Consider the following 24,817-nt stretch of genomic DNA (forward strand, 5'->3'; position numbering starts at 1 on the left):
ACTTTTAAGAAGGGTTGCCCTGCCCAGGGGACTCTGGATTGCAACATGATGTCTGTTAGAATGCCAATCCAAAGGGTGTAAATCAACAACACTAGAGTCTTTACATGATGAAACAAGACAGAGAAAAATAAATTATGCTGGTATACCTCAGTTACCAAAGCCTCTGACAGTGAAGCTCCTTTTCACAAAGGCATTCAATGGCTGCCGAGATTCCCCCCCCCCCCCCTTCTGTTTGGTATCAACAGAGTGAAGATAGTAAAAGAGGTCTTGAGAAATGTGGACATTTGTGTTGGGCTGCAGCAGCAGGTCTGCTATTAACAATGCAGTGAATGAATGGAATTCTATTCCAGCCATTTTTATTGTAATCCAGCTAGTTAAACAGCAAAATTTCCCAAAATCTTTTACTGAACATGTGTGAGCACCTGAACATGGAGAAAAGGGGACAGAAGATAAGTCTGCCTCCCCAGTTCTCTCCAGTGTGTGTGTTTTTAAAGCATAGATTATTAAATTTGGACACCAAAATGAAAAGCGGAGGCTGGCTAAAATCCTTGGGTACACTGACTGCAAACATTCTCTAGAACATTAAAATATTTTTTGTTTATCTATACAACTTGGTTGTTTCATCTCACATGCAAATATTGTTAGTTTTGAATAAAATGTTTGCTGAAACATGTGTAATTGGTCTGCTTTTTTGTGGTACAGGAACCCATTCTTTCCATGTTATTTCTACCTCTGGTCCCAGGAATTTCTTTGTTAACTGAGATATACCATTCCTAGTAAGGTGATCCTGCAATTATCCAAAAACTTACTTTACCAACTGCTGATTTGGAGGTTCCAAAAGCAGGTGCTAGGAAAACATATAAAATAGCATTAAGTCTGCATATCTGAACCACATTTTCACAGTGAGTCTGGCTTCTGATACTAGTGAAATGAAGCACAACTCTAACTTTGACTCAAAATTATATTCTAGCATTTCACAAGTGTTACATAACTTACTTTTGCCTCTTTTCATATATTATAATAAATGATAATATAAATATGTAACTAGGCTTTTATATGCATTGCTAAGTGAAAAAAGGGCAATGATTCATTGGAAAGCAATATTTGTTTTATGGTGGTAGCCCGGGACCTAACCCGCCTATTCTCAGGAGAAGGGGAGCTGTCAGACGTGGCTGATAGGCTAGCAAACTCCCTGCAACAAATATTTTGTTTCAAATGATTTTTTTACTTGTAAGCAATAAACTTATAACAAGTAGTAAACCTTGTAGTTAGCTAATCTATCTATTCCTAACTTTACTGCTTGAGGTATGATAAATTACAGCAGATCTTTGACATTATTTTCAGTGAGCACTAGGTTGTGCCGTTACTCTGAAAACACTAAAATTGATGCACTGAAAGGGGCCAATGATCATTTTCCTCTGTCTTCCAAAGCCACAAAGAGGAATCAGTTTGAAAAGTACACTTAGAACATAACCAAAGGTTTAAAAATGTTTTTTTATATGCAGACACACACAGGAACACAATAACCAGGCTTAACTCGGGATACTATTACAATTCATTGACTACAAATTGATTAGATAGTAAAGGTAAAGGTTTCCCCTTGACATTAAGTTGAGTCCGACTCTGAGGGGTGGTGCTCATTTCCCTTTCTAAGCTGAATAAAAGGTCATGTGGCTGGTATGATTGCATGGAGCGCAGTTACCTTCCCACAGAAGCAGTACCTATTTATCTACTCATATTTGCATGTTTTCAAACTGCTAGGCTGGCAGAAGCTGGGCCTAACAGCAGGGACCTCACTCTGTCTGCGGATTCAAACCACTGACCTTCCGGTCAGCAAGTTCTACAGCGTAGCGGTTTAGCCTACTGCACCATTGTGGCCCCATAAAAATGATTTTTTTTGTCGTGTCAGGAGCGACTTGAGAAACTGCAAGTCACTTCTGGTGTGAGAGAATTGGCCGTCTGCATGAACGTTGCCCAGGGGACGCCTGGATGAATTGATGTTTTTATCATCCTTGTGGGAGGCTTCTCTCATGTCCCTGCAAGAGGAGCTGCAGCTGATAGAGAGAGTTCATCTGCCTCTCCCCAGATTCGAACCTGTGACCTGTCGATCTTCAGTCCTGCCGGCACAGGGGTTTAACCCACTGCGCCACCGGGCCCCCCATAAAAATTGATTAGATAGTGCCAGTTAAATCATGCTGTTACATATGTTTAAAGGCGGTGGAGTTTAGGACAGAGCTTACTGGATGGGTTGGTGCAAAATAGCAACCTATGAGGCTACACCACTCCGAAAGGCTGATAGTAATGAGCAAAGGTTACATCATACGTGTTTCTAAGAGCAGGACCAGATGACCTCTCCAGATCCCTAGAATGAAACCATGTTCTTGGAACAAATGTTCTTCTAGATATTTTTGGACTTCAACTCCCAGAACCCCTGACCACTCTCCGTGCAGAAAAGTTAGGCTTATGGAAGCTGGAAACCAAAATGTTGAGAGAACCAAGGACTCAGAATGTAGACATGGTTGCAATTCACTTTTATAATGTAGAATTGTTTTCCATTGTAGTGAATTCACATCAGTTCGTTAGCTTCCATCACGATGCATACTCAATATATTTTTCTTAGATATCAGACATCTCAATTTCTACCAACATGTTTTAAAATTTTAGCAACATTAATACAATTTTAAATAACATCCCAATGATAAATCTGTTACCATTTGATGCTCCGTGAGCTATTCAAACAACCTTACTGCTAAATTATGCATACAAGATTCTAGAGTGGGGTAGGATTCATTCCCTTGAGAGTAATCTATCAGTGGTCAAAACCAAACAATAGATAGGGTCATCCTTTTCCTTCTTTCTGTTAACCCCCAAGGGTTGCAGAGGAAATCGGAGATGGTTCTGGTGGCAGAGATTCGAATACAAAGCTTGCAAGGCTCAAGGGAGCTTTGTAGAGCATTTCAAAAGGCACCAAGCCAACTGGGCGAGTTGCTAGTTCAACACATCACTTCCCTGCTCCACCACAAACAATGGGAACAGATAGAGACATTTTGTCTCACGACAGCATGATTAAAGAAAGGCCTAACGTTTTCCCAAGCAACTTTCACCTCTAACCCTGAAAATGGGCAGAAGGCCACTTTGAGTCTCCTGCAGGAGAGATAAAATGGAATAATAATAATAATAATTAATAAATAAATAAATAAATAATAATGGAGAAAGGCAGGGAGTTTCAGAAAAACATCTATTTCTGTTTTATTGACTATTCTAAAGGCTTTGACTGTGTGGATCATAATAAATTGTGGCAAGTTCTTGATGGTATGGACATACCAAATCATCTTGTCTATCTCCTGAGGACTCTGTATAACAGCCAAGTAGCAATAGTAAGAACTGACCATGGAACAACAGACTAGTTCAAGATTGGGAAAGGAATATGGCAGGGATGTATACTCTCACCCGACCTATTCAACTTGTATGCAGAACACATCATGCATCATGCAGGGCTTGACAAAGCCAAGGCTGGAGTTAAAATTGCTGGATGAAACATTAACAACCTTAGATATGCAGATGATACCGCTTTGATGGCTGAAAGCAAGGAGATGAAGAACCTTCCAATCAAGGTGAAAGAAGAAAGTGCCACATCATGAGAAGACAGGGAAGCTTGGAGAAGACAATGATACTGGGGGAAATGGAAGGAAAAAAGAAGAGAGACCGACCAAGGACAATATGGATGGATGTTATCCTTGAAGTGACTGGCTTGACCTTGAAGGAGCTGGGGGTGGGGGTGGGGGGGCACGGCTGACAGGAAGCTCTGGCATGGGCTAGTCCATGAGGTGACGAAAAATTGGAAGCGACTGAATGAATAAACAATAACAAAAAAGGCAGGTTGCTTGATACTTCGGGAGACATTATCGGAATTCCCCCTAGCTAATGTGATTTGGGGCAAAATTCCTTAACAACCTGGTAAAACAGTTATTGGTAAAACAATGGGCAAGAGAATTTATCCAGAGTTCTACTGGTCTCTTCTAGCCAGCACCATTCGATCACAGACAAGAAGGAAAACCCTGGATACTGGGAAGAAGAGTGCTACATATTCGGATATTCATGCTGAGTGAAACATAAGCGGGCCACATCTGAACAGGGAAGGAAGGAAATATAATCCATCCGCACAGCTCCTGGAAGAGTACCTCTAGAAAAGAAGATCCCAAAAGAAAGGGAATTTAACAGCCCAACTGATTGAGCCTGGACAAGGCTGTGGCCTTGTTTTGTCTTGTCTAACACCCAAGTCTTTTCAATGGAACCTGATAAAGAGATCTGCTCCATTCATCCTAAGCTCTGAGAACTGAGTCGTGCGACTGCCCCTTTTTCAGTCCCTGCGCAGATAATATCTATAAGTGAGCAACTGTTTAGTGTGGAATACATGAACAAGACAGCAAAGCAAGTGGATATTTTCACTGCATGATTTGCATATGGAGAGAGAAGGCAAATGCTCTGCGGAAACTGAAAATGCACTTGAAACAGGTTTTAATTGACATCCTCACCTAGAAATAGACGGAAAAGGTGGGGAAAAGATTTCCAAGTATTTCTTTCTCTGAAGTCTCCCAAGATGATCATAATAAAAGTGGAGCGGGATGGGTATCCAGTATCAATGCATTCATCCCTTTAAATAATATGGTAACCCCAAATGGCATTTCATGGCCAACTGGGCAACTTCTAACTAAAAGATCCCATATTAAGCTCTATAACCTATGTGTTGACTGATTCCATAGGTGTCCTCTGGAACAAAGCAACAGGATTCCACCTCCATCATTATTTGACTGCAGAACAATGTCTAATCCTGCTTCCTGCTTGGTGAAACTGATTTAGTAGATTAGACCTGCTGTAATAAATTGAAAACACAGCTTGGATGTTTACTTCTTTGGGTGATGATGAAGTACTTTGAATCTAACCATGATTTCTGAACTCCCTGAGTGAACCAAAGCCAAACAAATCTTTCAAAATGTCAATTTCCGCTCATAGAAACACAGCCCTGACCCATAAGTATGAGAAAAAAATGAGGTTTGCACCCTCCACATATCACAAGTGCTTTCAGGTTCTCCAGAACTTTTCAGAAAGCTGAATGATATACAATTTTAATAGATACAGGAAGAAAGCAAAATTGAAAAATCCAGCCAATGTAGTGGTCTTCAGGCCTCCAATTAGACTAATTCCCAAAATGAAGATTGAAGAGTATAAAGCTCTAGATATGAAATAATCAGTTTCCACCTTTTTCAGGTACCATATATACTCGAAGATAAGCAGAGTTTTTCAGCCCTTTTTATGAGCTGAAAAAGCTGCCCTCCGCTTATAATGGGGTCAAGCCTGGCAGCAGAGTCTGGAGGCCATTGCTTGCAATATATGATATATTTCTCTTCCTCCCATAACAGTGTGTTTTCTTTTCCAGGCAAAGGGGAGGGAAGGAGGGGAAGGAGATATATTTCATGTCATCCTTGTTTGTATGGCTCTCTTTCAAACCCACCCAATTTCCTGGCTTTTTTGTGTGTATCTAAATGTATTAACTTTATATGTGCATTTTGTTACCTTGGAAGTTTTCCCCTCATATGTTTGCAGATCTTTGCAAATCCTATATACATATAGGTATCTAGAGATTTCCATGTACCTATATATCTGTATCTATATGTATACATTTTTATATACTACCTTTCCCCTTAAAAAAACTTGTTTGCAAGCCTTTGCAAATCCTAGATAGATAATAAATAGAGGTACCTATAGATCTGTAATCTCTGCATGTGTGGGCGTGTATAATTTTATGTAAGAATTTTCCCCTCACATGTTTGCAAGTCTTTACAAATCCTATACAGATATAATTATCTATATAGAGAGAGATGTCTGTATGTGTGTGCGAACATAGATATATAAGGCTTGCAAATACTGTAGGAGGAAAATGCACATTTATATAGAGAGAGGATTTGCAAATGTTTCAGGGGGAAATACATATGTGAAATTAGTATTTATAATTATATATATATCTAGCTCTGCATTGTTTATATAGGCATTGAATGTTTACCTGTTACTATGTTGGAAGCCAGCCTGAGTCCCCATGGGGACATTGAGCAGGATACAAATGAAGGTATTATTATAATTATAATTATAATTATTATTATGATGTTATTGTTGATACCATATTGTTTTTGGTGACCCTACTTTTCCAATTGCAAAGCTAGTTTACTGTTTTCCTTTGGAATACATATTAAATATTCAAAAACATTTAACCTACTGATGACTCAATTAATGTAATTGTATTGCTATCTATTTTTATTGTGAAATTTGCCAGCAGCTGCTGCAGCTCCCACCCTCGGCTTATACTCAAGTCAGTAAGTTTTCCCAGCTTTTGTGGTAAAATTATGTGCCTCAGCTTACATTCAGGTCAGCTTATACTCGAGTAAATACAGTAAGTACAGAACTCGACATTCCACAAAACAATTGATTTAAAAAACTGTTATCACTGTGCTTTTGTGAGCATGGTATTTTCTTTATAGCCTACCAGAATAAGTGAGATGGCCAAAATACAACAAGATGGACTGTTTTTTATCCTGCCGTACTCTGTTGCTGCTCAAACCTTTTCTTTGATCTAGAATTCGCTTCCTTTCAGACACACTGGGGGGCAAGAGGGAGCATCTTCAAATACATATCATTAACCGCTAAATGCCCCTGCCCTCTGGTATGTCTTTTCTCAGAGGCAGTAGGCTTTATAGAATGAAATATTCCTGGCACAAGAAACATAAGCCCAGGGTGATCTACCTGAATGGGTCCTACCGACATCAGCAGGTTTTTCAGTTGGACATCGGTGGTTGACGAAGAAAGCCCTTCAACTGACACAACGCAGGGCTGAGGCTTGCACTCTACCACTCGCAGGTTCTGTTTATTTGGCATCAAGCGTCCTCGGCCCATCTGGCCTGCCAGGCCTCGGCCTCTCCCATGAGGAATGACCTGCCAACAACAAAAGTAAGGTTGCATCTTTGATTTGCACGCTTCCTCTTAACCGAACCTGACAGATTAACACCAAAGTTAGCAATTCACTTAGAAGGAGATGATGAAAGCAAGAGCTGATTAAACGGTGTCGCGTCGCTGCTGGCAAGATTTTAAAGGCTTGCACATTAGCTCATTTGTTGGACTGACAGCCAAACATCTCCAAGGCAGGCTGTTTCTTATACATGGGGAAATACAGGGAAATTCCAACAAAATTCCTAGGGAAAAGGACCAGCATCAGAAAGGTCCTATCCCTTTTCTGCCCTAGAGACTGAGACTTGGTAGTATCATTTGGTGCCCTGGGCTCTTGACTTTCACCTGTGGGACCAACCCAAGTCAGTCCTCCCCACAATGAAACTAGGCCATGAATGACTACTGGAGACCAATAGAAAGATGATTCTGCTCTGGCCACATGGGATTGTGGACTCTGAGACTTGTGGTCAGTAAAACAAGTGTTCCAAGTCTGGAAAGAGTGCTGCTGTACAGAATGGCAATGTGTTTACTATGGGTTTGCAGAATGGATGAGTCCATGTTCCTCCAAGTATCTCTCTCAACAAGCACAGTCAACACATAATGTATTTCTTCCATTCTAAGACACACTTTAACCCCCATATAAACATCTGTTCACTGATGATGTTCAACTCTATTACTCTTTTCCACCTGCTACTAAAGAAGCTGTTCAGATCCTGAACCGCTGCTTGGCAGCTGTGACAGCCTAGATGAGGTCGAACAAATTGAGATTGAATCCAGACAAGACTGAGCTACTCCTGGTTAGACAAGACTGAGCTACTCCTGGTCAGTCGTAAGGCTGAACAGGGTATAGGGTTACAGCCTGTGCTGGATGGGGTTACACTTCCCCTGAAGGCTCAAGTTTGCAGCTTGGGGGTTCTCCTGGACCCATTGCTGAGCCTAGAACCCCAGGTTTCAGCGGTGGCCAGGGGAGCTTTTGCACAATTAAAATTTGAGTGCCAGTTGCGCCCGTACCTTGGGAAGTCAGATGTGGCCATAGTGGTCCACGCTCTGGTTACATCCCGAAAAGATTACTGCAATGCACTCTATGTGGGGTTACTTTTTTTTTTTTAAATAAATTTTTATTGATTTTGCATTATAAAATAGACAATAGACATACAGAGAACGAATAGACATTTTTCGACAGACATTAGACTATTGTACATACAGACCAAAAGGGGGAAGATTGTGGGTGGGGAAAAAGGAATGGGAGGGGAAGGGGATGTCACATAGGGGGAAAAAAGGGAGGGGGACAAGTGGGTGGGGGAAGACAAGGGTGCGGGTTGAAACTTCCAGGTTTATCCAGTATGGTACAATTTTTTTACTTATGAACTATTAAGTTTAGCTTTCATATGCTTTTCCCATCTGTTGTACTTAGTACAAATGTTCAATTTGTATATGGCTTTTTTTTTTTTAATATTCGCTTTGAAGTTAGTGTGGATGTTGATCTTCTTAATTGCTAAGGGTGATTATTCCCCTTTTTTTATTATTATTATTATTTCCTTCTTGGATAAAGAAATACTAATAAAAGGATTATTTTCTTTAAATTATTGTTGTTGTTGTTTTTGTAATTATTATATCTCTATTAAATACATTCCCTTGTTCTCTTCCTGTATGAATTTTAGTACTGATTTCCAGTTAGTTTTCTGAGGTTTGTTGTGGTTTCGAGTGATTCTCTGTGTCAAGATATCCATGTTAATTATATCCAGTATTTTCTGGTTCCAGTGTTCCAGTGTTGGTAGTTCTTTATTTTTCCATTGTCTGGCTAGGACCATCCTAGCGGCTGCTGTCAGGTAAAAAATTATTTTATCCTCATTCTTTTCTAGTTTGAGGTTGTGCAGTCCCAATAAAAGTAGTTCTGGTCCTATTTCAAATTTTGTCTCTAAAATTTTTTCAATTGCTTTGTGAATTTGTGTCCAGTATTTTTTAATCCCTTTACATTCCCACCACATATGTAGGAATGTACCTTTTTCTTTTTCACATTTCCAACAGCGCTCATTTTTCTTATTCTTATTAATTTTGGCCAAGATTTCGGGTGTTAAATACCACCTATAGAAGATCTTATACCAACTTTCCTTTAGGTCTGTTGAGTATGTATACTTGATTTTGCTTTTCCAGATTTTTTCCCAGTCAATGAGGGATATTGAATGGCCTAGATCTCTTGCCCATAATATCATGTTGGTCTTAATTTGTTCTGTTTCGGTAGCCCACTTTAGTAGCTGGTTGTATATTTTTCTTATAAGTTTTGTATCTGTTGTTAATATGTTGTCCCAAAAAGAGGCCTTTGTTTCGAAACCGATTATTTTGTCTATCTTAAAGTTTTCTACAATCTGGTGGTAATGAAACCATGAGATTGAGGGGTCCACCTCGTTTAATTCTTCTCTGGTTTTGAGTACGGTTTCCTGTCCCTTGATGTTTATTAGTTGTTTATATGGGAGCCATATGTTCCTGGGTATTTCTCTTTTGTGGTTTGCTTCTGTAGGAGAGAACCACATTGGTGTTTTCTGGTAAAGTTTATCTTTATATTTGTTCCAGGTATTAATTAATGCGGCTCTTATGGGGTGATTTTTAAAAAGTTTTTCCTTTTTATCCTTATTTCTCCAGAGGTAGGCATGCCACCCCTGATTTATGTCGAAGCCTTCCACCGCCAGGATCTTTTCTTTTTTCAGTGTTGCCCAATCTCTCACCCAGCTTAATGCTGCGGCGTCGTAGTACAGTTGGAGTTCGGGAAGAGCTAGTCCCCCTCTTCTTTTATCGTCTATTAGGTGGATTGCTTTTATTCTGTGTTTCTTGTTGCTCCATATAAATTTGATGATTGCTTTTTGCCATTTATTCAGTAGTGTCTTTGTTTTCAAAATTGGGAGCGCTTGGAATACAAAAAGAATGTCGGGTAGAACATTCATTTTTATCACTGCTATCTTGCCTAGTAGTGATAGGTTGAGTTGTGACCATTTCAGCAGCTTGTTTTGGATATCAGACCATTTCTTCTCATAGTTGTTTTTGATGAGGTGATTGTTGTTGGGTGTAATTACTATCCCTAGGTATTTTACTTTTGTGCTGATTTTTATCTTTGTCTGTTCTTGCAGCTTCTCTTGATTCTCCTTGCTCATATTTTTGACGATGATCTGGGTTTTTTCTCTATTCAGTTTTAACCCCGCCACTTCCCCGTATTTCTCGATTGCTGTTAACCATTTATTTGTGTTGTTGATGGGGTCTACAACAAAACACACTACATCGTCTGCGAAAGCGCGGAGTTTAAAGGGGTGGCCTCTTATTTTTAACCCTGGTAGTTCTTTGTCCTGTCTTATGTTGTTTAGTAATATTTCCAGGGTTAGTATGAAAATCAGTGGCGAAAGCGGGCATCCCTGTCTAGTCCCTTTCTTTATAGGAATGTCTGCTGATTGATGACCATTAACCACTATTTTTGCAGTCTGCTCATTGTATATTGCCCCTATCGCTTTTGTAAACTGGTGTCCGATGTCCATCTCCCTTAGTAATGCTCTTATGAAATTCCAGTTAACCCGGTTGAAAGCCTTTTCTGCATCTAGAAACATTAAACCCACTTCTTTCTGTTTTGATTTTTCGCAGTAGTCTATGATGTTTATTACTGTTCTGATGTTATCCCTTAGTTGGCGTTTGGGTAGGAACCCTGCTTGGTCTTCCGTTATTCTGTTGCTCAGTAAATTCTTCAGTCTGTTCGCTAATACTCCCGTGAATATTTTATAGTCTACGTTGAGTAGTGAAATGGGTCTGTAGTTCCTGACCGATGTGCTATCTGTAGTTTCTTTGTGTATTAGCGATATTGAGGCTGTTTTCCATGAGTCGGGGAGTTTCCCCTCTTCCAGTGTATTATTCATTACTCTCTGCAGATAGGGTATTAACGTTTCCTGGAAGGTCTTATAATATTTGATGGTGAATCCATCGGGCCCTGGTGCTTTGTCGGGAGGCATGTTTTTAATTGTTGTTCTAATTTCTTCTTGGGTGATGGTCTTATTTAAACTTTCTCTCTGTTCTTCTGTTATACGTTGTATATCTTGTTTGCCTAAATATAGCGATATTTTTTCTTCTGGTACCTTCTCGTCTTTATACAGTTCCCTGTAGTATTTTACAAACTGTTCCATGATATCCGTGGTTTGGAAGTAACTTTTGCCATTCTCGTTTATTTTTGTTATCTGTCTTTTTTGTTTTTTAATATTTATTCTTCTTATTAGCCACTTTCCGATCTTATTGGCGTTTTCAAAATGATATTGTTTGGCAAATTTAAGTTTCTTTTCTATTTCATCTAGTTGTAGGGTGTTCATTTGTTTTTTTAGAAGTTCTAATTGGTGTAGGGCTTTTTTGTTACTTGGGTCTTCCTTAACTAATTTCTCGCTTTTGACTATTTCTTTGAGGAGTTTTTCGCATTTTTCCTTTTTAATTTTTTTCATTCTAGTACCTATTTCAAGGAAGTGTCCCCTTAGGCAGGCCTTTTTAGCATCCCATACTATTTCTGTAGGCGTTCCCTTGTCCAAATTGAATTCGAAATATTCTTTTATTGCAAGGTTTGTTTTCTCTATATGGGTAGGATCTTTTATGAGGTCGTCCCTCAGCCTCCAGATGAATGTGCTGTTTCCCTTCTGATCCATGTTTATTATTATTTCTATCGGAGAGTGGTCAGAATTTATCATTGGTAGTATTTTGCTTTTCGATATGTTTGGTAGTATTGATTTGGTTCCCCATACCATGTCAATACGGGTCCAGGTTTTATGCCTGTGGGAAAAGAAGGTGAAGTCCCTTTCTCCATCATGTTGGTATCTCCATATGTCCTTTAATTCTAGATCATCTCATAGGTTTTTAAATTTTTTGGGTAGGGCTCCTGATTTTTTTGAGTTTCTTGATGGCTTGTTAGAAGATTTGTCATTTAATGGATCTAACACCCCATTAAAATCTCCTAGTACCAGGAGGTCTTTGTATTCCTGTTCCTCTATGTATCTTTTTAGTTTGTTAATGAAATTATCTTTAGATGTGTTTGGGGCGTATATGGAGCATATTAGAATGTCTCTGCCTTCTATTTCTACTTTTACTCCGAGTATTCTCCCCTCCTGGTCTTTGAATAGAAGCCTTGAAGGCAATTTTTCATTTATGTACATTACAATTCCATTCCTTTTATGTACGCCTGCAGTTTGGAACATTTTGCCCAATTTTTTTTGTTCTAGAAGGTCACAGTGTTTTTTTGTAATGTGAGTTTCTTGTAATGAAATGATACCATAATTTCCTTTTTTTAGTTGGTGAAAAATTTTCTTTCTTTTATTAGGTAAATTAAGACCATTGACATTGTTACTGTACACTTTAATTTTACAATCCATCATTTTTCATATTTAAATTTTTATCCTCTATATCTTTGTCTTTCCTTGCGTCAAGTGATTGGGGAGGGTATTCTTTGGGTGATTTTTCTCTGGCTCTCTTCCTCCTGTTTTCGTATTCTTCTTCCTCGCTCTCGTCAGCTGGTTTTATTGATTCTACTCCCATTTCTGGCATTTCTAATTGCGATGTTTTATTCTTTCCCTTTTCCCTGTTACTTCCTTCCTCTTTATTTTCATCTGCTTTGGTTAATTTTTCCCAAAATGCTCTTGCCTTAGCTTCTGAGGTAAGCCAGTGTTTGGTTTCTCTCCATGTAACCATTATACCCTCCCTCCGTTCCCATTTGAATTTTATGTGTCTCTTTTTTAGTTCGTCTGTTAAAAAATAATATTTTCTTCTCTTTTCCAGGGCTGAGGGGGGTATTTCTTTTAATATTACTATTTTATTCCCTTTGTACATTATTGGTTCCTTAGTGTGTTCCCTCAAAATTTCGTCCCTCAATGATTTTTTAGTGCAGCAAACTATAACGTCTCTGGTGGTCTTGAATTTTTTAGCATATTGTGTTTGTATTCTGAATACTCTATCCAGGTTCATTTCTAGTGTTGATCCCGATTTTTTTGTAATTTTTGCTATAATCTCAGTAATGATTTCTTTGATGTTTTCTTCTTCATCCTCCTTTATATTTCTAAATCTGAGCTGATGTTCCTTCTCCTTAGCTTCTAGAAGTTCCTGTTGCAGTTCAGTTGAGGTCACCCTTCCTTCCAGATTGTCTATTTTCTTTTTCATAATCCCTTGTTCCGTTCTCATTTCTCTATTTAGTCTTAGTAGGTCTTTGTTGTCCTGTTTAAGTTTCTCAATGTCTTCTCCCATATTTTTCATTTCTTCTTTTATTAGTGTCTTTATTTCTTCTTTCATTTCCTTTTTCATTTCATTCATTTCTTCCTTTAGTAGCTCTTTTTGATTTTGAACTTCTGCTTGGAGTTTCCAAATTTCTTTCAGGATATCTTTTGCCCCTATCTCTTCAGTAAGGGAGTTCTTCTTGTTGGTTTTTTCTCCTTTTTTCTCCATTTTAAGGGGATGTGTTGGTAGTGTGGGGTTACTTTTGAAGACTATTCGGAAGTTTCAAATGGTCCAACGGGCAGCAGCCAGATAGCTTACTGGAGTGGGGTACAACCCCCCCTGTTACATCAGCTCCACTAGTTGTCAGTCTGCTACCAAGCACAATTCAAAGTGCTGCTTTCAGCTTATAAAGCCCTAGATGGTTCAAGCCAGGCTTACCTGTCTGAACGTATCTCCCTCTACGGCCCACCTCAGAAGTTAAGATCATCTGGGGAGGCCCTGCTCTTGATCCCACCACCTTCACAAGCACGATTGTTGGGGACAAGAATAGGGCCTTCTTAGTGGTGGCCCCTCATCTATGAAACTCCCTTCCCAATGAAATCAGGTGAGCTCCCTCCCTCCTGTCTTTCAGGAAGAAGCTTAAGATGTGGCTGTGAGTCCTAGTGCAATAAGGATAATGGATTAATGGGATTGACAATTTGACAGGCCTTAAGACTATGATTTGGATTACATGATTTTAATTGATGTTTTAATAATTAATGTTTAATTGTATGGTTTTATATTTATATGTATCAAATCGCTGCCCTGAGTCCCCTTTCAGGGTGAGAAGGGCAGGATACAAATATGTGAAATAAATAAATAAATGCACTCAAAAATTGGATGTGTCTTAAAATTGGAAATGATATTATTATCAGAGGCCATCTTACAATCAATGGTCTCTGAAAATTTAAGAAATTTGGTATTATTATCTTTTATCACACAGACAGGAATGTGTCTAGTGTTGCTTAGCCAAGTTTGGCAGAAAAACAATAAGGTCCTAGAATTATGAGTATGTGCCACGCCACCACTAAATCAAAGTCTTGTAATATAAGCTTTCTTTAAACACAAACAAAACCAGAGCCAGATTAACCATGGAAAATTATGTCTGGCCATAAAGAGACTGCACCCATACACACCTTTTTTGCCTGATGTATCCCTGGGATGTTTTTCAGCCCAGGAGGAAGTGTAGAATGGATCTGCGCCAGCTGATGAGGATGAAGGTGAGGATGAGGGTGAGGATGAAGCTGGTGCGGCTGCTGCACTGTCCCCTTCGTCAGGGTGACTTTCCGGACTGGCTGATGCCTCTGTTCCGGGAGCTGCTGGAGTCGGAGGGGAGGCCCTTCCAAGTGAGGAAAGCCAACGTTCTCACCGCCCTGCGGGGAAAGATACAGCACACAATTCAAAGTCTGCATAACACAATAATTGATTCTTGCAACAGCTGTTTAGAGCAGACGGGGCAAACTTCAGCCTTCCAGGCGTTTTGGACTTCAACTTCCACAATTCCTAGGCTGTTAGGAATTGTGGGAGTTGAAGTCCAAAACACCTGGAGGGCCGAAGTTTGCCCCTGCCTGCTCTAGCCAACACCAATACAAAGATTCAGCTCAAAATGGAGCCCCACTGTTATTCCCACTTAATCTAACTCATTCATTGAGTCGCCATAGGTTGAAGTCAACTTGACATCAGTAAACAGCAGCAAAAACAAAGAGAGCGATCAGGCCAAAGGTATCCTGCAATATTCATGGATTCCTGGTGACTGGAACCCTTGTCTACTGCTCTCACCACTGTACCATAATGTGCAGTATATGCACTTGTCTCATCATGATAACAGATCAATCAAAAATATTAATGAACTCTTCTAATGGGCTTCCTGACGGGAATGTTATTCTGCTACTTTCTACAAATATTTTTTCAAAAGCATGAATATTGTATTCTGATACATTTACTATAATCAATGGGGAAGAAAGGCTACTGAGTGTGATATTGACAATCCAAGCACTATAGACAACAGAACAATCAATAGTAAATACTGCATTAAAGTCAATTTAAGTACATTTCTATATTAAATCTATTGAAATATAGATTTAATAATCATGTATAAGTGTGGGGTTTTATTTGGGAATGACTGGGGAAAACTGTATCTTTAGTTATTAAATTAATCTTTCCAAATGAGTGTTGTTAAGTATGCTGGTGTAATTTGTCAATAACTATTGGGGGATTTTTTGGGTAATAATGACATTTAAATCTAAAGACCAAGAGTACATATAATGACCTACTTATCTATGGATTCAATATCCACAGTTTTACTTATCCCTGCTTCAAAAATGTCCCTCCCTCAAGTGTTTGGGTGCCTCACTAAGTTCCCCAATGTGATTCAAGGGAAAGCTTCTCATGCAAGGACAGTCAAAATATAGGGTTTGGCTATTATCCACAGCTTCAGATATCCACAGTGGATTGTTGAAGGCTTTCATGGAATCACTGGGTTGTTGTAGGTTTTCTCGGGCTATATGGCCATGTTCTAGAGGCATTCTCTCCTATCCACAGTGGGTCTCAGAACCTATCCCTCACAGATATGGGCGGGCCATACTGTGTTTTAGTCTATTTTAGGATTTTTTGAAATTCCCAAAAGTATTCTAACCCTCACCCCTTACTATACCCCTTGATCCTGTGACCTGCCACGAGACCATGTACCAAACTTGTCCATTCTGACGCAGTCATGTCTAAAACATATGGCAACATGATAGCACACATTTAATACCGATGTCGGACTGATAACCATTAGAACCAAATTTTACTCGAGCCTTGTCTCGTGCAACCTCTCCATGTCATGACAATGCCATTAATTGCTTCAAGGATGTGACAGCAGAACAGTCAGAGCAGTTCGGCACTCATTTGCTAGTTCAGCAATTCTATGAATTGATCTATTAACAATGCATAAGCAATGGTTTGGTAAATTTGCCAGAGTTGTAACCTCAACAATAAAGTATAGCCTACAGCCCTAGGTAGTACATGGACAGTAGGCCACCATTTAATACATATTTAAGAGGAAGCAACTGTCAAAACCACTTCTTACCTAAGAAAACCTTATGAAATTCATGCGGTCACCATTAAGTCAACAGACACTTGAAGGTCTCTCAAACGAATTCCATTTGAATTTAGATCATTACATTTCATACTGCAAGTTGCTTCTGGTATTGTACCACCTGATATCCGTCAGGAAGTAGCAGACAGTAATGAAAGGACCAAGGCATTGACATCTCCGGCCCATCCCGTTTGGATATCAGCCAGCAAGTCAATGCTTTAAATCAAGAAATAGCTTCCTAAGTTCAGCAGAGATACTCTCAGGAACATCTCAGCAAGTGAGAGTCCAAAAGTGGCAGGCAAAAACCCGGAACCTAAATCAGTGGATGATACTGGATGTGTACTCCCTCCTAGGTACACAGAAGACTGAACGACTTGGAAAGCACTGAACAGACTGTGCTCTGGCACCACGAGATGTGGAGTCAATCTTAAGCAAAGGGGATACAAAGTAAAATCCGCAACATGCAAGTGTGGAGGAGAGCAAACCAGACCACTTGCTACAATGCAGTCTGGGCCCGCCACATGCACAATGGAGGACTTTCTCCCAGCGAGACCAGAGCCACTTCAAGGGCCCTTCCACACAGCCTTTTATCCCAGAAGATCAAGGCAGAAAATCCCACAATATCTGAGTGTGGACATAGATAACCCAGTTCAAAGCAGATATTGCAGGATTTCCTGCCTTGATATTCTGGGATATAGAGCTATGTGGAAGGGCACCAAGTGGCCAGTTTTTGGTCACAGGAAATCTAGTATAATGCCAAGTTTTTAACTTTGTTTGTGTTTTTAAAAAATACATTATAACTCAATTTGCTTCTGACATGATCAATAAATGATCACATTTCATAAACCCCCTGAAAGGTTAATATCTGTCATATACTAAGGGACCTTCCAAACAGCCCTATATCCCAGAATATCAAGGCAGAAAATCCCACATTATCTGAATGTGGATTCTAATAACCCATCAAGCTGGAAACTCGTTATTGTGCTGATTATATTTTATCACAAATACTTCATCCTAAAGAACCAAATCCTTACTCATTTTCAGTGGTGCACAAGCTAGAGATGTTGCACTCAAATGTGCATTGATGTGATTTCCCTGCAGCCCGAAAGGTCTCATGGTTAAAAAGGTAAGACATTCAAAACACAACGAAGAGTGGAACCCAGCTGTCTCCAGTTCAATGGTCTATTTGTAGAAATATAATCTAATCCCAACCAAAAACCTTAAGAAGACCTGCCGTATTCATAAACAAAGTTACATGTTTTAATAAGTAAGATCTAAGAAGTGTCAGAACGGCGGATGTCCTGACAGTTTCACAATGACGATGAGGTTTGTTTGCCGCCAATATTAGCAGGACAAATTTATTTATAACCAATGCTTTGAGGATGTTCTGATAAAAGAAACCCTTGCCCCTTTGATACTGTCAGAGCTCCTTGCAATTTGACAGATCAAATCTTATTTTAATTCTTAAAGCGCCTCGAATGAGCGATATCACCAACGTGCATCCTGTAGTGAGCAAATTGATTAATCCCCTTCTATAGAAATCTCAACTCTTGATTACACCGATCAGACGTTAAGCAGCATTATTCCAGAGTGACAACACTTGACAAATTCCCCAACCATCTCTCTCAGCCTTTGTGGCCCTGCTAGCTTGCATTAACCCTGATGAAAAATTAATTTTCCTTATCTTCGACTAAACCCCAAAATCCAAATCCGCCAAACTGGCAACTCTTTCTGTAAAGGTATTATGAAAACCTCCAAAAGATTAATTGCATGTCTTCAGGTGACATTAAATTAATTTCTATACTCATGACAGACATTTGATACTCCGTACTGAGAGGACAGATAACATTGTCAGGATACACAGAAGGACAGCGGCGGAGTGTCCCAGGGCCGCCTCTTATGAATTCTCCCTTTGATAAGGCCATACTTCACTGTCAGCGCCACTGTTACTGATCTTGCAACCCATAGACCTCAATGCACAGGTTTCTATTAACGACGACAATGCTGTGTTTATCCATGTAATCTTTTCTGAAGTTAATTCCAAAAAAGGAAATCACCCAACAGTGAGGGGGATGTGCACGCTGGATAAAACATTTAGGGGAAATAAACTTGGGTTGATCTGCAAAGTGGCACATTGCAGGGATGCAGCCAGCTAACAAGCCACTCAGATCATAATATTGGGTGAAACTGAACTAAATATGATGCCATGCATCGTTTACACCAGGGGTCCTCAAACTAAGGCCCAGGGGCTGGATACGGCCCTCCAAGCTCATTTACCCGGCCCGCGCTCAGGGTCAACCTAAGTCTGAAATGACTTGAAAGCACACAATAACAACAATCCTATCTCATCAGCCAAAAGCAGGCCCACACTTCCCATTGAAATACTAATAAGTTTATATTTGTTAAAATTGTTCTTCATTTTAATTGTATTGTTTTTAAGTGTTTTTTGCACTACAAATAAGATATGTGCAGTGTGCATAGGAATTCATTCATGTTTTTTTCACTGTATAATCCGGCCCTCCAACAGTTTGAGGGACTGTGACGTGGCCCTTGGTTTAAAAAGTTTGTGGGCCCCTGGTTTACGCCAAAGGTACCAAAACAATCTGTATAGTATTATCATAGTATTGTTGAAAGCTTTCATGGCTGGAATCACTGGGTTGTTGTAGGTTTTTTGGACTGTATGGCCATGTTCTACAAGCATTCTCTCCTGATGTTTCGCCTGCATCTATGGCAGGCATCTTCAGCGCCCAAACACAAATCATGGAACATGAAAGGCACTGCAGACTACTTCAACCAGAGAAGCCAGCCATGGCAGAGCACCTGATGGACACAGAATATTATTTGAAAACACAGAAATGCTGGACCACTCTAACAACCACCATGTCAGGCTACACAGAGAAGCCACTAAAATCCACAAGCATGTGGACAATTCAACAGAAAGGAAGAAACAATAAAAATGAACAAAATCTGGCTACCAGTATTTAAAAGCTCTAAAATTATAACAGTAAATAAAGCACAAAACTACTCAAACACAGGGGAACTCCATAGAAGAAACAATCAGGAACAGCTAATCACCTCTCAACAAAGAATTTCCCCAGGCAGTAACAAGGCACTCCTAAAATCTGTCAGGCCATCAAATGCTAATCAAGGTGGCCAATTGAAACATTCACACCTAGCTCCAACAGACAAGAGTTCTTTCTCCCATCCTGTACTTTCCACAGATATATGAACCCAATTTTCCTAGTTTCCAACCAACCTCACAACCTCTGTGGATGCCTGCCATAGATGCAGGCAAAATGTCAGGAGAGAATGCTTCTAAAACATGGCCATACAGCCTGAAAAACCTACAACAACCCAGTATTATCATTCCTTTTACAACAAAATGCAACAAACAAACTTTTCAGAAGTTGTCCTTTCTGCTACCCTGTTTTCCCGAAAATAAGACAAAAAAATAATATAAACGATAGCAGAATTTCTAAGCATTTGCACAATGTAAGCCATATCCTGGAGATAAGACATAGTGATAGGCGTGGCTATGCAGTGTACAAGGTTGGCTACCCATCCGGTTCCGGTCATTCTGTGCGTGTTGCAAGTTGAGACATAAAGGGAGTGAAAATGAAAGTCTCCTCTGTGAAGTAAGGAACAGAGGTATTTTAGGTATTGTGTGTCCTCAGGGGAAAGAAGTAAAGCTGTGGCTGCCGTTTTACTCAGCACTGTGGGTCTCTCTAACCCAGAACCTATCAGCGACAGTCTGTGGGTCTCTCTCACCCCACACAAACACCAGGGGGTAGGGGAAAAGCTTCAGCAAATCAGTCTGCTACTGAGACCAAAGAGATCATCCCATAAATACAGATTGCTGTACCGTAGTTAATTAAAAAAATTCCCTGAAAATAAGCCATAATGTGTCTTCTTGAGGTAAAATAAATATAAGGCAGTGTCTTATTTGGGGGGAAACTCAGCATAGACTTTGCTTTTAATCAAGGCCATGAGAATGGACATATATTCTCAAAAAACACCTTTTGACAAGTGTATCTAATTATATTGTTTACAATACTGGGAATGGACAGGATTAGCATTTTGTTAAAACATGGAATAAAAGAAAGAAACAGACAACCACATGTGAGATACAAGTGAAGCTGCCCCCTTCTATAACTAAATTTAACATTGATTTTATTCCATCTCTTTTTTGTCAGCTTAATCTTTTGGGAAGACAGGCGGACAAATGTCAGCGTGCTGGAAGAAGCAAAGACCACCAGCACTGAAGCGATGCTTCTACGTCATCAACTCCGCTGGACTGGCTATGTTGTCTGAATGCCTGTTTACTGTCTCGCAAAGCAGTAACTATGCTCCCAACATTACGGGAAACGTAATGTTGGTGGACAGGAAAAGAGAGTTAAAGATGGGCTTAAAGCTAACCTTAAAAATTGTGGCATGGACACCGAGAACTGGAAAGCCCTGGCCCTTGGAAGCTCTAACTAGAGGTCAGCTGTGATCAGCAGTGCTGTGGAATTTGAAGAGGCACATATGGAGGGCGAAAAGGAGAAACGTGCCAAGACGAAGGCGAGTCAAGCCAACCCTGGTCAGGAATGCCTTCCACCTGGAAACGTATGCACTCACTGTGGAAGAACATGCGGGTCAAGAATAGGACTCCACAGACAACTACATATCCACCACCAAGACACTGCACTTGGAAGACCCTCATACTCAGAGAACAAGCCTACTTAATATTGTTTACCAACACAAAAGTAATTATACACTCAGTGAAACATGCAGTATATTTTGATAAACTCAATTTTAAGAAAAAGAAGGAACACTTTTTGGGAATGGTGTAGGAAGGAGAAATCTTAACTAAGTTTTACATGAGGCAGTGATAGTCTGAATTTTAAGGACCGTCTCAGTTAACCATTCCTCTTCTTTTCCAAAATGGGTGTAGATGTAATACATAGATGAGGATATTGATCAATTTTAATGAAATCCTGGTTTATTTTTTGACCGTATGACTCTGAAGATGCTCTTGGGGGAAACTCATGAATCCCAGAGGTTTCCTGGGTCTGCTGATCTTCCCATGGGAAAGATTCACAAATCATCTTTCCCACATCATCACAGAAACAAGAAAATACACAGCAACTCGTCTTTCTTCTGATAATGTTTGATTTAGATGTCAGTGTAACCATGTAACCGTTAAAAAGGTAAAAGTTTCCCCTGACATTGTCTAGTCATATCTGACTCTGGGGAATGGTGCACATCTCCATTTCTAAGCCGAAGAGCCGGCGTTGTCCATAGACACCTCAAGGTCAAGTGGCCAGCATGACTGCATGGAGCGCAATTACCTTCCCGCAGAAGCATGTGTTAAACTGCTAGGTTGGCAGAAGCTGGGCCTAAAAGCAGGAGCTCACCCCGTTCCCCAGATTCGAACCACCAACCTTTCAGTCAGCCGGTTAAGCAGCTCAGCGGTTTAACCCGCTGCGCCATCAAGGGGCCCTATGTAACTGTTAGCTGATTTGTATAGCATGAGGGATCATAGAATCATAGAATCAAAGAGTTGGAAGAGACCTCATGGGCCATCCAGTCCAACCCCCTGCCAAGAAGCAGGAATATTGCATCCAAATCACCCCTGACAGATGGCCATCCAGCCTCTGTTTAAAAGCTTCCAAAGAAGGAGCCTCCACCACACTCCGGGGCAGAGAGTTCCACTGCTGAATGGCTCTCACAGTCAGGTAGTTCTTCCTCATGTTCAGATGGAATCTCCTCTCTTGTAGTTTGAAGCCATTGTTCCGCGTCCTAGTCTCCAAGCAAGCAGAAAACAAGCTTGCTCCCTCCTCCCTGTGGCTTCCTCTCACATATTTATACATGGCTATCATGTCTCCTTACAGCCTTCTCTTCTTCAGGCTAAACATGCCCAGCTCCTTAAGCCGCTCCTCATAAGGCTTGTTCTCCAGACCCTTGATCATTTTAGTCGCCCTCCTCTGGATACATTCCAGCTTGTCAGTATCTCTCTTGAATTGTGATGCCCAGAATTGGACACAATATTCCAGGTGTGGTCTAACCAAAGCAGAATAGAGGGGTAGCATTACTTCCCTAGATCTAGACACTATGTATGCTCCTATTGATGCAGGCCAAAATCCCACTGACTTTTTTTGCCTCCACATCACATTGTTGGCTCATGTTTAACTTGTCCATGAGGACTCCAAGATCTTTTTCACATGTACTGCTCTCAAGCCAGGCATCCCCAGGATGTGTATACTCAGCAAGGAGAACTACAGTCAAAGTGCAGAGATTCTCATTGCATGAAGGTAATGTAAGGACATTTCAAATGAAGCAAGTTGTCCTGTTTTGCCTCAGAAACAGCCTTACAACAAGGGTGAAAGCAATTAAAAAAGCTTTACTTCAGTAAAATGATAATACTGTGACGTAACAAACAGCAGCAAAGTAACAGAAGGTAAATCCCAAAAGCAAAGCAAAAGTCTTACATCAGACATGAAACAAGAGCCTTTTGCAAGAAGTCTTTGCAGGGCACTTTGAAGACAGTGGAGCTGCAAGCAAGGAAACCGGAGCACAGAAGCACGAAGTAGAACGATTGCTGCCAGCATTGACCAATTGCTTTACTGCTGATTTATGCCCTCAGCTTCCAGCATAGCTTTTCCTAGAGTGAGGTCTGATTGCTCAGCGTCCTTGCAGTAATTCTAGCTGACCTTCTCCTTTCTTCTTTCACCCTTCGGTGTTCCTGAAACATAGGAACCGGCAGTATGTTTTCCTCACCCTCTTCTTCCACCTCAACACTTGACCTCAAATCCCCAATTTTTACATCTTCAACCTCCTGTTCCATCTCCTCCTCAAGAGGATTACATAACGTAGGTGTCCTTGCTATTTCCACCAAATCATCCATACCTTTCTTTGTCTCTGCTATTCCAATAGATCATTCACAAATTTCCTATAACTTTTGGAGGACAGCAATTCATGTGAAAACATCACCTTCAAATGTTATTTGAAGACACTATTGACTTACATTGAAAAACAAGGACAAATAAGGTTTGACTTTTAAGGTTTGAACACCATAATGCACTTTTTAAAAATTAAGAAAAAAGAGGCATATTAGATGTTCAAGCACACACATTCCATAAAGAAACAAATAAGCAAAAATGCCCCCTAGCTTAGTATGTGGGTCTTGATTGGCCAGGGAATTGGTGATAAAATCAGTATTCTCTTTGTCCTTCAAGATTTATAATGTATGTGAAATGATGCATATACAGGAACAGAAAGCAAATAACACAGGGCCCTAAGGTGTGCTGTCTTAGGGCTTTCATAACTAACTTCCTTGAGATTACTTATTGGCTGAAGATCATTGAGATGCCCTCTTTTTCATCTCTAATATGGCTGTAGAATTGCAACTTCTTAAACCACTATGGCAATTGAAGGCATATCCTTCATGCCAATGCCATATCTCAAAATTCTAGCAAAGTCTACCATTTTGAAAACTTTTGTACACTTGCAGATAGAAAAAAATACTACAAGAAGAAGTAATGGTGGTGGTGATGGGGGTGAGCATTCTCTCTATTGTCACTCAATACTTCTGCCACATTTTACACAAATTGTAATAGATTTAGGATGAAAGCTCAGCCACATACTGTTTTTTATAAACCCTAACCTGGTATTCAACATATCTAAATACTTTTGTGGAAGATCAGAGATGGGCAATATATCCTAGGGACCCATCTTTCTGATCCATAATACATGCATCTTCTTCTGTCCGTCTTTTCCACATTTGTACCTCACGTCTTCCTCGACTTCTTCTAGTTCAGCCAGAAATAGGATATGGGTACAAAGATTATTATATTTGCAAGTCTATAAGATATTGCCAAACTGGGCTTTTTCTGTAATGAGGGAATTACTGCTATGTTTTGAGTACCTAAAAATTTCATAATAATCTAGGCCACTGAGGTACGCACACCAAATGGTGCTGGATTGTAGCATTGCCCATAACCATTAAACACAGTAACCAAGTTGGATGAAATGAAAGAAATGAACATCATCATTTGGAAAGCCATAGTTCTTGCAGGGTGAACTGGCCAACCTGAAGCACCACCTCCATAAATATAAGTTTGTGTTCACCTTAACATCAGTACTAGAGGCCTTTCTCATTCATCACTCCTCTGAGCTGCTATGTCAGTGGGCAAGAAGAAAAGGAACTTTTCTACCCCAACTGGATTCACCAGGGCTGGAATTACACTGACCTATATCCCAAGATGAAAAGATTTTCTGTTTATTCCAGATTATCTGGGAGTGCAGACTCATACAAATAAATTCAAAGCAAATAATCTGGGATCGGATCCTGGGATATAGCGCAATGTAGATCCTGCCTAGGCCCCTCAGCACAGAAACTCAGAGAAAAGCCCTAAAACCAATTATGATTGCTCCTGAGTTAAGTTTTATTGGACTAAAATTGGCACAGGTGCACTTTTTATTGGATTTTCTGGATGGGATGTTCTG

At 40.0% G+C, this 24,817-nt stretch overlaps 1 protein-coding gene across 5 annotated transcripts in view; it reads right to left on the reverse strand.

Annotated features, from left to right (window-relative positions):
* RBM33 (RNA binding motif protein 33) overlaps window positions 1-24,817 on the reverse strand; it is a 102,313-nt gene that overhangs the window by 9,598 nt on the left and 67,898 nt on the right. For 4 of the 5 annotated variants that reach the window (XM_060782586.2, XM_060782590.2, XM_060782587.2 and 1 more), the window contains exons 16-17: window positions 14,388-14,624; window positions 6,796-6,984 (exon numbers count right to left, since the gene is read on the reverse strand). In XM_060782586.2, coding sequence (XP_060638569.2) covers window positions 6,796-6,984; window positions 14,388-14,624 — 426 coding nt within the window. The remainder of the gene's footprint in view (window positions 1-6,795; window positions 6,985-14,387; window positions 14,625-24,817) is intronic. The other variant, XM_060782588.2, reaches the window with a different exon arrangement.

The sequence above is a fragment of the Anolis sagrei genome, chromosome 6 (genome assembly GCF_037176765.1).
Source record: "Anolis sagrei isolate rAnoSag1 chromosome 6, rAnoSag1.mat, whole genome shotgun sequence".
Classification (NCBI taxonomy): domain Eukaryota; kingdom Metazoa; phylum Chordata; class Lepidosauria; order Squamata; family Dactyloidae; genus Anolis; species Anolis sagrei.